Source organism: Carcharodon carcharias, chromosome 7 (assembly GCF_017639515.1).
Source record: "Carcharodon carcharias isolate sCarCar2 chromosome 7, sCarCar2.pri, whole genome shotgun sequence".
NCBI lineage: Eukaryota > Metazoa > Chordata > Chondrichthyes > Lamniformes > Lamnidae > Carcharodon > Carcharodon carcharias.
This window is the reverse complement of record NC_054473.1, coordinates 25,513,719-25,527,111: the sequence shown is the minus strand read 5'-3', so window position 1 is coordinate 25,527,111 and position 13,393 is coordinate 25,513,719. Positions and strand designations below refer to the sequence as shown.

At 38.6% G+C, this 13,393-nt stretch overlaps 1 protein-coding gene across 8 annotated transcripts in view; it reads left to right on the top strand.

The window, feature by feature from the left end:
* The first annotated feature begins 2,418 nt into the window (after positions 1-2,418).
* nisch (nischarin) overlaps positions 2,419-13,393 on the top strand; it is a 53,424-nt gene continuing 42,449 nt past the window's right edge. For all 8 annotated transcript variants that reach the window (XR_005943508.1, XR_005943507.1, XM_041191254.1 and 5 more), the window contains exons 1-3: positions 2,419-2,621; positions 7,342-7,425; positions 10,804-10,986. Coding sequence is in view for 6 of the 8 variants with exons in the window: in XM_041191254.1 (XP_041047188.1) it covers positions 2,538-2,621; positions 7,342-7,425; positions 10,804-10,986 (351 nt within the window). In the remaining 2 variants the exon portion in view is untranslated. The remainder of the gene's footprint in view (positions 2,622-7,341; positions 7,426-10,803; positions 10,987-13,393) is intronic.

The following is a 13,393-nucleotide window of genomic DNA, read 5'->3' as shown; positions in this document are numbered from 1 at the left end:
TTGCTCTGGCCAGACCATACTTTCAGTGCAAAAACAAAAATACCTGGAAAAACTCAGCAGGTCTGGCAGCATCTGCGGAGAGGAGCACAGTTAAGGCTTCGAGTCTGAATGACCCTTCAACAGTTCTGCCAGACCTGCTGAGTTTTTCCAGGTATTTTTGTTTTTGTTTTGGATTTCCAGCATCCACAGTTTTTTGCTTTCATACTTTCAGTTCTGCTTGCTGAGACACAACGAAGACAGTCAATGTAATGACTCGACACCAGACAGGTTTCAACAGGAAACAACTAAACTTTATTTCAGGGAGCTTTTCAGGTGCTGCACGCTCGATCAGGACTCTGATCAGGAAGCTCCATCCTCCGGATTGCCCGCGCTTAGGGCTCACTGGAGCCTTAACAGAAAATCACATGACATCTGATAGACAACAGGAGGGGCTATCCCCTTAGTTACCACAGTCAACTTTTGGAGCCAGTGTTGAGGAGAACCCTGAGGCCACTACCGCTGTACCTTGAGTGCCCTGCCATCCATTCTTAATTAGCACATTCATTTAGATAATATCACCACCTTCAACAGCTGTTTGTTCCTTTCTCTGTGACATCTTTTGATTATCTGCTCCTATCACTGCTTGCTTGTCCCTACAACCACACCACCCCCCCAACTTCTCTCCCCCCACCCCCCACCTTAAACCAGCTTATATTTCACCCCTCTCCTAATATTCACTTCAAGAAATGCCTACCTCCTTGAAGAAGTTCTGTTCTTTTCTGCACACATTCGTTTAGATAATATCACCAACTTTAACACCTATGTGTTCTTTTGTTCTATTGTTGTTGACATCTTTTGATGATCTGCTTCTATCACTGCTTGTTTGTCCCTACAACCAAACCAACCCCCTCCACCTCTCTCTCTCTCTCTCCGCCCCCCCCCCCCCCACACACACCTTAAACCAGCTTATATTTCAACTCTTTCTTGGACTCGAACTCAAGTTCTGTCGAAGGGCGAAGGGTCATGAGGACTCGAAACATCAACTCTTTTCTTCTCCGCCGATGCTGCCAGACCTGCTGAGTTTTTACAGGTAATTCTGTTTTTGACCTAGTTCTGCTAAAGGGTCATGAGGACTCGAAACGTCAACTCTTTTCTTCTCTGCCGATGCTGCCAGACCTGCTGAGTTTTTCCAGGTAATTCTGTTTTTGACCTAGTTCTGTTGAAGGGTCATGAGGACTCGAAATGTCAACTCTTTTCTTCTCCGCCGATGCTGCCAGACCTGCTGAGTTTTTCCAGGTAATTCTGTTTTTGTTTTGGATTTCCAGCATCCGCAGTTTTTTGTTTTTAACCCTGAGGCTGATCCCTTGTATTCATGACGAAAGACAGAAATTTTTTTTAGCATGGAGTGGAGGAATCTGTTAAATAATGTTATAGAGGTGTAAAATGTAGTTAACATAGCTTAAATTGTGAGAGTTAATCAGGGGATGCAGGTTGAAACTATTATAAAGCAAGTTTAGGACTGATACAGATCGTTTTGATCAACTGATGGAATGGATTTGAGGAGGGAACAGTGGAGGCAAAATTCTTTAAGAAACAATATGAGTACCACCCCCAAGACTATTCCCATCTCTGTAACCTCACAAAACTTTTCCCCTTTCTCAGATAATCCACCGCTGAAACCTGCATCCGTGTATTTGTTACCTCCAAATTTGACTATTTCAACGCATTCCTGGCCGCCCTCCTGCATTCTACCCTCTGTAAACTTGAGATCACGCAAAAATTTGCTGCTTGTGTCCTTACTTGCAACAAGTCCCTTTCACCTATCACACTTGTGCTCACTGACTTACGTTGGCTCCTGGTCAAGCAATGCCTTGATTTTAAAATTCTCATCCATATTTTGAAATCTCGTCATGCCCTTGCCCCTATCTCTTCAGTAGCCTCCAGAATACCCTCCCCACACCTCTCTGCCTCTCGATCTCTTTCCTCCTTTAAGATTCCTTAAAGCATACTTCTTTGACCAAGTTTTTGGCCATCTGCCCTAACATTGCCTTAAGTGGCTTGGTGGCAAATTTTCCTTTATAAAGCTCCTGTGAAGAGTTTTCTTTGGGGTGTTTAATTACCATAAAGGTACTATATAAATAAAAGTTGTTCTTGATGCTGTGGTGGGTAAGGTGCTTTTGAATAGTTTTCCTTACTGAGAAGTAAGGTCATGTAAATTATTAAGTTAAAAAATGCTGAAGCAATTTTATTAAGGTTTGCCGTTATATTTGTAATCTGCAACAGTGACAAAGATTGCAAATCCATTTGTGCAGATGTGACTGGGAGAAACTAGTCATCAATAATTTACAGGTTGCGCTCAGGATGAGCAAAGCAAGGAGCACGTGACGGGTCCGTGACCCTTGTGCGCATGTCAGTAAAGTTGTTGTTGTAGCTGCTGGCGGCCAGGAGCGGAGTCGAAATGGCGGCGGTGCGAAGCAGGGGCTGAGGGAGTGGAGGGGAGGAGGAAAGGATATTTATTTATTTATTTCCTTCTCCTTGTTTACATTATTAGAAATAGGATGGAGGCGGGGCGGTTTTCTGAGGGGCACTATGAGAGAAAAGAAATCTGTATCATCGGGTCGGAGCTGGTGGAAAACTATACGGTGAGCGAGAGAGACATTTTGGTGTTTGAGTATCTGCTGGGACTGGGGCTGGGGCTGGGTCAGGGACACCTCAGAATGTGGGACCCGGGAAAAGGGAGAAGGAATCGACTTTTAAAATGGGTGAAGAGTGGGAAGGAATCTCCTACTTCTTCACCTTTTGCTTTCAACGGAGTCGCCCTCCTTTACACATGATCAAAATCTGCTGATATTAGGAAGTGTTCATTATCGATTTTTCATCTAATCTGGGCCACAATTGGACATTACTTATTGCATCCAAGATGGATGTAAATATGCTCTGGAGCTGTTGCTAACAAACATGATATTACGCTTGTAACAACAAGCACCCCCCCCCCCCCCCCCCCCGGTCCATCATAGACTTGTATGAAAGTATTTATAGCATAACATTGGACAAGGGATGTAGGTAGCATACTCTTGTTTTTTTTAACGATTAGGTGGTCTCAACTGTTTTATTTCAGATCAATGTACATTCTTCTGACTTCTATTGCCTTACGAAATGCTCAGTTGTAGGCTAGAATGGGAACAGGTTTCACTGAAAAATATCTTCATTAGACTAGACTAACTGCACCCTTAAAGAATAGGGTGCAGACCATTTCCCCCTCTCTTTTGTTGTCTAGCGAGTAGATCAGAATGCTGACTTCTTCGTAGACTTTATCAGTATCTATCTGACTAATTTGGATGCATCCAGCAGATTGTGTTGGGACTTTCCTGCAGATGTTATTTCTTCCATCTGTGAGAGCTGTCCAATTTCTTAACTCATCTCTAAAGTGTTGAGTAATTTGCTGACCTCTTTGCCTAAGAATTGGCTCCTGCCCCCAATATTTCATCATAGCGCTCAGGAAGATCCCAGATTTGATGTTCAGTTTCTGTTGAGTTATCAGTTAGGGTGGTTGTGCTGTTGTTATGATTGTCCTTAACTCATTTCTAAAGTGTTGAGTAATTTGAATGACCTCTTTGTACTGTTGGGTTAGGAAGGGGTAGGGAAATCTATGGTTCCTGATTATTACCTAGTGACCCTCCCCCCAGGCTGAGAGATTGTGTTGTTCCTCATATGAAGGTAGAATTGGTTATGATGGTACCTATGTTTGAATGACTGCTGACATTTTGTCGAGGCTTACAGATGACTAACAGGTGAAGTACTGGAGAGTGCCTCCAACTCTATAATCCACTGATAAATCTGCATTCCTCCAATTCTGGCCTCATGCACATTCCAGATTTTCTTCGACAATGTCTTCAGCTGTCAAGCCCCTCATTTCTGCAATTCCCTCTAAATCCCTCTACCTCGCTTTCCTTCTTTAAGATACTCCTTAAAACCTGCCTCTTTGATCAGGCCTTTGGCCACCTGCGGTTATATCTCCTTCCTTGTCTTAGTGTTACATTTGGTCCAATAATGTCCTTATGAAGCACATAGGGACATGGTACTATGTTTTGAGATGCTGTATAAATACATTTTGTTCCCAGTGAAACTAACCAAGCAAGCAGTCAAGTTCAGAAGGAGTAGGAATGAAGAAAATATTAGAATAAGATAATAAATGTTCTGGATAGATCAGTAGGGCCACTGCCAGTGCTGCTCTATAACTAGTTGATGTTGAGTACTGTGTTCACTTATCTTTGCTTTTAGGAAAACACATCCACTTACTGATGATGGAGATCCTTTATTTCTTTTACATTTAATCAAATTTACTTTTTTCCCCTTAACAAATCTTGCTTGATCCAAAAATAAATGAAAAATTAATGAAGCGCAAAGCATTGGTGTCGATTAGTTAGCCATTGGGCCAAACAAGAGCTGTAACAGGATGTAAACAATCAAATGTGGCAAGAACTGATGGAGTAGAAGAAATGGAAGCACAGGTGTACAAGCATTGCTTGAAATCTTTAGTAGTCAAAACTACTAATGTCAGTTTATTTATAAACTCTGAAAAATTTATAGTCACTGCTGGGCTCTTAGCTAAATTGAAGTTCCAACATTACTGGATCCTGTCAGATCTTTAATTGAAAGTAGTTCTGTGGAAATGTATTGTGTCCTTATAGCATTTTAAGTTTTGCAGGTACATGGTAGTTTCTGTAGTTCATGATTTAGGAAAACTGGAAGCCATAGTTTCCTAGTTTTAACTTTGGCTGATCTTCTTTTGTTTCCGTATCTTCTATATTAAGATTTGTTTAGAGAATTATATGTATTTGTTGGGATAGGTGGCAAGAAAGAATTAAAACTCATTTCACTTTCCACATCCAGTCCTATTAAAGGAGAAATGGAATTCAATGGTGTGCTTTTAGATTTGTGACAAACCTGACTTTGCAGAGTGAAATCAAAATTTGTACGCAGCAATTTTTATAATATGGGCCAAAGAAGGCATTGGTGTGTGAACCCCCGCTCCTCTCTCTCTTTCTCTCTCCCCCACCCTCCCCCAATTCATTCTTCATCGTTCAGAACATTTGTTGAGATACAGATGATTGCACATTGTGGAGCTCAACTCTGGTACAACCTGTCTTGCTGCATGAATATTTAGTAATCTTTTTCTGAGTGATCAGAGCATGAAAGCTCTTAACATTGACTTCAGAAATAAATCTAAGAAATATTTCACAGATTTCATATTCCCTTGAATTTAAAGTTAAAAGCTTTGCACTTAGTTGATATCTAACCCTAAGGTAACTGTGATCAGGAAAACTGGAATGTAACCTTTACAGTTCTTCTTGGGCTGCCTTTCTATTTGATTTCTAGTGCAGTATGGTTAGTTATTACTTTTGAACTGAATCTTATCATCACCCATAATCCTGACAGTCAGCACTTACAGCTGGATTCCCTGAATATTGATCAGGTGAGTGGCCTTGTCTGATTTCACACCAGCACAGGATTCTGAGGTTATCGTAGCTTCCAAATACCTAGCTTAGCTGAGATCATCTGATTTTGCAAAGACAGTGGGTTGAATCTGGCATCTTCCTTGTCAGTGTGGATCAGCTGTTCACAGCCTTTGAGGAAATGCATTGTTATTCTAAAATTGCTTGATGTTCTGAATAGAGCATTTAGTACAATTGGTTTGAAAAATTTTAAATTAACAGATGTGAAATAAGTATTTCAGGTTTTTTTACTGAATGAACTAAAGGTTTGTGTTTTAGCGTAAATAACCATATCTTTAATTAAATTATCACCTAGGTTCACCAACACAAAATTGATTAGTTTTATGATGGGCAAACTGTTCAACTGTGATGGGCAGTTGTTTCAAATTACTCATCGTTTGTTGCCTTTCCCATTGCATAAAGGTAGCTTACACGTTTCCAAATGCAAAACTACTTTGCTGGCCTGTATGGAGCAGAATGATTGACTTGCCCCAATACAGACCAAAAACATGTTAGCTTAGGGTGTTGCTGCTGTAGCTGTGGATGCCACTTCTGGCAATTCATTGTCTGGTTTTTATGTTATTGACCTCTGGCAAGTTTTCAGACAAGATGAACTAGCATTTCTGCACAATGGAAAGGTGGAAGACAAGGTAGTTTGCAAATATTTGAGCACAGCCAAGTTAATCATTTGTTGAGCACTGAATTGATGAGGAAAATCTTTGTGATTAGATTGGCATTTATTGGTGGATTTGTCAGTTGATTATTTATTATGCTTTGTGGGGTTATTTAATACATAATTCATTTCCTATTTAAAAGTTCTTTTTTGGGCCAGGAGTTGTTGAACCATTTTTCTTGTGTTGTTTTAACTTAAATCAGGATTTCAGTATATTTTATCTGCACTACACTGTACAGAAAAGTAGCAGGAAAAGTAATCTGCCATCCTCCTTCCCCCAGCCAAAGTTTATGGTATTTAAATATTGCGTAGTTGTACAGTATTCAATTAGTATAGTATTGGTCACATACTTGTAAATGGATGGGAAAAGCATTCAAATGATCATTGTTCAGCTGGAGTAGTAGAAATCTTGTCTGAGAATTAAGCTTCCTCTGTTTCATCAGGTAGCATTGATGGTAAAAGCCAAAGTTAGCTTAAACTGTAGGTATCCATGTTATTAATTTTAAAATATTAATTCAAGGAATATGGTGTCACTGGCAACACCAACATTTATTGTCAATTCCTAACTGCCTTTGGCAAGAAGGCAGTGAACTGTCTTGCTGAACTGTTGCCGTCTGTGTACTGAACATAGTCCCACAGTGCTCTCAGGTAGGAAATTCCAGGATTTTGACACACCAATATGTATCCAAGTCAGATAGTGTGTGCCTTGAGTGGTGACGTTCCCATTTACTTGCTCTCCTTGTCCTTTTTGGGTGGTAGGGGTTGTGGGTTTGGGAGTTGCTGTCGAAGAATCCTTGACAAGTTGTTGCTGTGCGCTTTGTAGATGGTACACAATGCAGCCACCTTGTATCGGTGTTGGAGGAAGTGAATGTTTAATTTGATAGATGGGCGTCGTGTTATTGCAAAGGTTTTTATTGTGGTTAATTTGGTTATAGGCTGAAAGGTTTATTTTCTTGTTTTTGCACCGGAAGGACGTTGTTGACCTAATTTTTTCTTTCCCATCCTATTGATTCATTACTCTCCCCGAAGAGAGTGAATGAGCTTTAAAGTAATATTGTGATGTATTGTGGGTTACATTACAAGTGACGTTTTAGCAGTTGGCAAAACATCAAATATGTGTATCCCTTCCTTAATTATTTAAATCATTGCTGTATATCTGTAGTTGTTACTAATGAAAGCCTATAACTTTCTTAGGTGTATATCATAGAAGTGAAAGTTGGGAATCATCAATGGACAGTTAAACACCGCTACAGTGATTTTCATGAGCTACATGAAAAGGCAAGTTTTTTGCATATTGTAAAACACTTGTGTTGTTTTACTAAGATTCTTTATAGTCACTAAATGCTAGATGCTCTGCCAAATTTTCTGCAAAGTTGGTTATGCTGTGAAATCTGACATGCAGCAACACAACTTTCATGTGGCTTTTAAGCAGGGATGCACTTCAAATTGACATATGGCTTGTATACCAGATTTCAGTACCTGCTCCAATTGCTGCTCCATTGGTCTAGGAAATTAGCTGAAGCCTCTAAATCAATTGGCTGCAGTGATCTTCTGAACCAATGGTTTTCAAATCTTTGGTAAACGTTAGCAGACTCCTAACTTGCCAAAGACAATATCAGTAGTCTGAAGAAAATCAGGAGTATCACTGCATAAATTGCTTTTCCTGTTAAAAAGTGACAGAAGTAATATTCTAATAATTCAACAAATGCACAGATCTGATAATGTAGATACCATGGAATCCCTTTTTGAACCACATTGACACAAAGCTTTCAGGGCTTCGGTTTGCAAATTTGTATTTTAAACAATTTGCTCTGTGACTGTCCTGTTGCTTGTAATAGGCTTAATACTTTTATACCAGTATGCATTGAAACTTACGTTTCATAATTATAACTATTCCCCATAATTTTCTATTTCTGTTCTTTTGGCCTCTGTCATTTAAGCTTGCACCAGGACTGCTATCGCTGCTGCTTTGTTTTGGCTGATTGTGTGCTAATTACAATGAAGTTCAGATACGATAAGCTTAGAACACATATTCTGGATAATTAAGCTGTATTCTGTGTGTTTTAAGCCTTTTTCAAAAAAAAGCCATCTTCTGTTTTCTATTTGTCTCTCATCAAGAGATAACTTCAGACAGGAATGCTATGTGATCTTCATCAGCTCCAGACTACATAAGGACATCCCTTCTTAATAAGATTCTAATTCAGTTGAGCAAAATGTAACATCTATTTTTAATTCCATTGCTATCAGGTCCAGGTATGTATTCCAGTACTAAAGGAAGCAAAATAATTTGGAAACAGTGATTGTACTTAAAGACCAGAGGGTGGTAAACTTTATGCCTTTGTACAAGAGAGGGCGACTGGGTAAACTAGAAATGACAAGCATTTAATCTTCATTCTTTTTATATACTTCAGAAGTTTGCTCATAAATGATATGAAATTAGTGTACGCTGAGACGTGGCTTAATTGGGGTTTGTCACCATCAATTTGTAAAGCACTATTTGTAAATAGTGCCTGATTGAATTTTTTTTTGAGAGAAACTGATTATATAAATAAAAGGGAGCCATTTTACTTGTGGATTTTCAGAAGGTGATTTTGGTAAGTTTCCCAATAAGAGACTTTTAATTAAAAAAAAAATGAAGATAAATGTAACCACATGGATGGAGAGCTATACACCATAGAGTCTGGATATTGACATGCCCCACTGACCTCTGCTGAAGTGGCTTCTCTCCCATTTTTTATAAGTGAGTTGGGTGTGAACATACTGGGAATTATGACATTTGCAGAAATCAAATTAGGGGTATGGCAAATAGGAGAAGAATGGAGGAGATAGAGGGTATGAACAGGATAGTGGATTGGGTGGAGAGTTGGCAGATGCAGTTTGCTGCAGGGAACTGTAATGGAGTACATTTTGGAGGCAGCAAAAAATTTGAATTTGAGATATCATCTTTAACATAAAGGAACATCCTAAGCCATTTCTCAAATGTACATTAGAAAAATGAGTTTGGAGGCACAAACATTCTTTTTTAAATGTTTAAAAAATAAATGGGATTATATGTTTATTATATACAGGGCATTGAAAATAAAAGCAATTTGTACAAAAGCTGGTCAAGCGACAGCTGGATTATTGAATGTAGATCTGGGCATTCCATTATAGGAAAGATTGAGCAATGGGGGAAACAGGGAAGATTTACTAGAATGTTACTGGGAATAAGTGGAAATTCTTTTGACTGGAACAGAACAGATTAAGGTGGAATTCGTAAACTGCAAACCGTTGTTCCAAATGATTGGTGAATTTGAAACTAGCAGATGAAACTCCGGATTGGCTGCAGAAAAATGAAGAGGGAAAACTTTTGCACATAAAGGATTGAGATTTTGGAATGTTTTACTGTATGAGTAGTAAATGTCAGATAATTCTAAAGGATTGGCTAAATAATTAAAAGGAAATTAACAGAAGGACAGGGAGGTAGGGTTTTAGTAGATGGTTCTAAAAGGAGCTGGCACATTGGTGAACAATGGCTTCCTGTGCTGTTATTTCTGTGATTTTATTTTTAGAATTCCAATTTGAGTGAAATAACTGTTAACGTGGAGCATTGTTTTGTTCTTGAGATATAGGTGCATTTATTGACCAGACCTTGATGTCATGCGGAAGCAATGGTTGCCCTTTGTCTTGGTAGAGGTTTTCTTATATAACTGATATTTTCCGAAATAGCCTGGCAAGCATTAGGAGTCAACATGTGGTGTGGGACCAGCCACGTGTGCGCCAGAGATGAATGGGTTCCCTTCCTTTGATAATTTTAATGGTCAATTTTGTATTGCTTGTGTGCAGCACATATGCCCATCTGAGAGGAAGCTCTTCCACTCATGCTGACCAAGCCAGGTCACTGTTAAGTCTTGTTAGAGTGTAGGTTATATGGACAGATATTCAGGCACTCTTTTCCAAAACTACATCGCCTGGGCTTGCTCTTGAATTTTTTTAATACCCAAGTCCGTAAGACTGATCTTAAGTCCAAGTTGTACTTTCTTGCTCAAACATGGTTTGGTCCTAAGGTAGGAGAAAATAGAGGAAACAATTGTATGTGTTTTCCAAGGGATAGTCAGTCAGTGGGTGGAATTTCCTTCACTCTGAAGTTGTATGATTGTTCTACAGACTCCTACCAGGAGTTTCTCTTTTGCCTCCCATCCCCTGGAAGCACTAGCTCAGTACCCGCTCAATGATGAACCTTTCCCATGGAATGGAAGATAATTTATCTTGAATGAATAAAACTACAATGCATGTACTTTGTTCTTTACCCACTTCCACTAGCCCAGCTGAGCAAGTTGCTAGCTTGTTCTCCATCACTTTAGTTCTTTTCTGCAGCCACCATAAGTGAGTGAAATCTGTTATAATGAACTCTTTCTTTCGTCACTGCTCCCTCAAGTTGCTCTACCAATGCATTAAGATAACCATCATACTGCAAAATATTTATTTTGTTCCCATTGCTTCATACTCTAGCGCATGCTTTGCACTTGGAACTGATACCTGCTTTGCAAATTTGATAATGCAATGGCCTGTCTTTGTGGAATTTCCTATGATGTACTAAGTGTACAGAAAAACTAATTGTCTTTGTCAATTCAGTTTTTAGATATATGATCTTTAACATCTTTTATTTTGTTTTAGCTAACTGCAGAAAAGAAGATTGACAAAAACCTACTTCCACCAAAGAAGATCATTGGCAAAAATTCCAAAACTTTTGTAGAAAAAAGACAGAAAGAATTGGAAGTCTATTTGCAAACACTTCTAACAAAGTTCCCATGTGCTGCACCAAAAGTTTTGTCATTTTTTCTGAATTTTTACCTATATGTAAGTTTAAAAAAAAAATTCTTATTCTCTCTAATATGTTTGGTGCTTCAGTATTTGGTTTTTGTTTTGCACATTTAAAATCATCTCTGTCAATTGTTGGATGTTTAATAGATGTATGTACAGACATTTATTTAAAGTAGATTGATGTGCAGGGCCTTGCTCACATACTACTGGCAAGGTGGTTATTTTTCTATCCTAACTTGCCACTGTAGGTGGTCTTGAGCCTTGGAGCAATTTGATGCAATTGAGCGGCAGTTAAGAGCTGACCATGTTGGATTGCAGTTATATATAGGTCAAATGGGGTAAGGATGGCATATTTTCTTCCCTCAAGGACATCACTGAACCAGTTGTGATCTTATGATAATGTGACAGCTTTATGGCCACTTTTTACTGGTACCAGATTTTTTTCAAATCCAAATTATTAAACTGTTGTGTTAAGATCTGAGGCACGTTCTCTGTGTTATTAATTCAGGCTTCTGGTTACTAGCCCAGTAACATAATCACTACACCACTGTACCTGATTTCTTTTGCTTATCTGTAAGAATCTAATAGATGCCTGAAACAGATGTCGAAATTTTATTGCATAACTAATTCAATGCTTGTTTATCCTCCATGTGTAAAATGAAAATTTTATTTATGCTTAACAAAAGCAATAACCTTGTATGTGACTTGATTTTCCTTCCTGAAAAGAATCTTCATCCTTGGCCAATTATCAGCTCTTTTCTTCCTATCTTTGTAATCTCCCCCAACTCTACACCCCTTCGGGATATCTGCACCCGTTCAATTCGGGCCTGTTCAGCAACCAAGATTTAAATTGCTCCACCATTAGTGGCTGTGGTTTCAGTTGCCAAATCCTATGCCCTGGGATTCATTTCTTAACCCTCTCTGGCTCTCTACTTCTCTTTCCTTCTTTGAAACACTCCTTAAAACCTACCTCTATGACTAAGCATCTGCCTTAATATCTCCTCTGGCTCAGTGTCAAATTTTGTTTGATAATATTGCTGTGAAGCACCTTGAGACATTTTACTACATGTAAAGGTGTTCTATAAATACAAGTTGTTATTGCTAACCACACGTTACATATTGTCTTTGCCTTCAATTTTTCTTTATTTTTAAAGCTCTCCAAGTGAAAGAATCATTCTTTGTTGTTTTGAACATGTTTTTGTTTTCCAAAAGTAAAATCCATCTTTGTTAAGTTTCTTAGGGTGCTGGGTATTTGGTGTTCACTTTTGACCTTGGAGATGGAATATATATTCAGTATTACAGTCTCTTTCTGGAGTTAAATAAGTCCCAGGCTGAAAACAATTATTTCCTATGGTATTAAAACTTCAAAATCCTCACATTGACGTTTTATTAACCTAGTAATCAGATATACCATTTTTTAACCCCAGCCGATGATCAGGAACATTTTCGGTACAATTAAAACTCACTTTACAGACAGAGCATTGGTTACTCCATAAGCTGGCATGGAGTTCCCTTGAAATCCATTTTGAGGCTGTCATGTGCAGAGCAATCTTTGTTTCATTAAGTTCTTGCGTATTATTGAAAAAAGACATGTCAAAGCTTTTCGCATGAATATCAAATGTAGAGGGAACAACAATTTATACTTCATGAGAAGACACTGCTGATTGGTTGGCAAGTGGACTTTGGTAGAGGCTTTGCCATGGAAAATGCAACAGTTAATTGATGACTGACAGTTAGCTTTCAAGCTTTGTTTAAATTCAAACCTGGCAGGTTGACTCTGGTCAAGGCATTGCCCTGGGGAATAAGCCAGAGAATAGCTGTCACCTATTTTGTTTAGTTAGAAAAGGCAATCCTGATTGAATAATCCTGAGTGTGCTAAGAATTACACTGATAGCCAATTTAAGATTATCAGTTGGGCTCGCAGTGTGGCTTGCCAGGAGCTACATATATCAATACACAGGACTCTGTCCTTTGCGGACAGACAGAACATGTACACACATTGCACCTTTTTTAACTAAACAAAGTAGGTGATAGCCATTACCTGGTCCATTTCCCAGGGCAATTCCTTCACAAATCGGAGCCAACCTGCCTGGTTTGAATTTAAACAAAACTTGGGAGTTAACTGTCAGTCATCAGTTAACTGGTATATTCTTCATGGCAGCACTTGTCAATCAATCAGCAATCTGTTCCCATGCAGTCTAAATTGTTTTTACCTTTACATTTTGGTATTCTTGTGAATTGTCCTGATTGTGAGACAAAAAACTTCAACAATGTATCTTTTTTCAGCAATACTCAAGATCTATACTGCCAAATGACTATCATTAAGTTTATTAGATATTTGTGAATATTTGTGTATATTTTCAAGGCATTCATCATTTATGGTAGTCTTGGAAAGAAATGATAGCTACCTATCTTTGTCTTTTCAAACTGAAATATGAAGCCT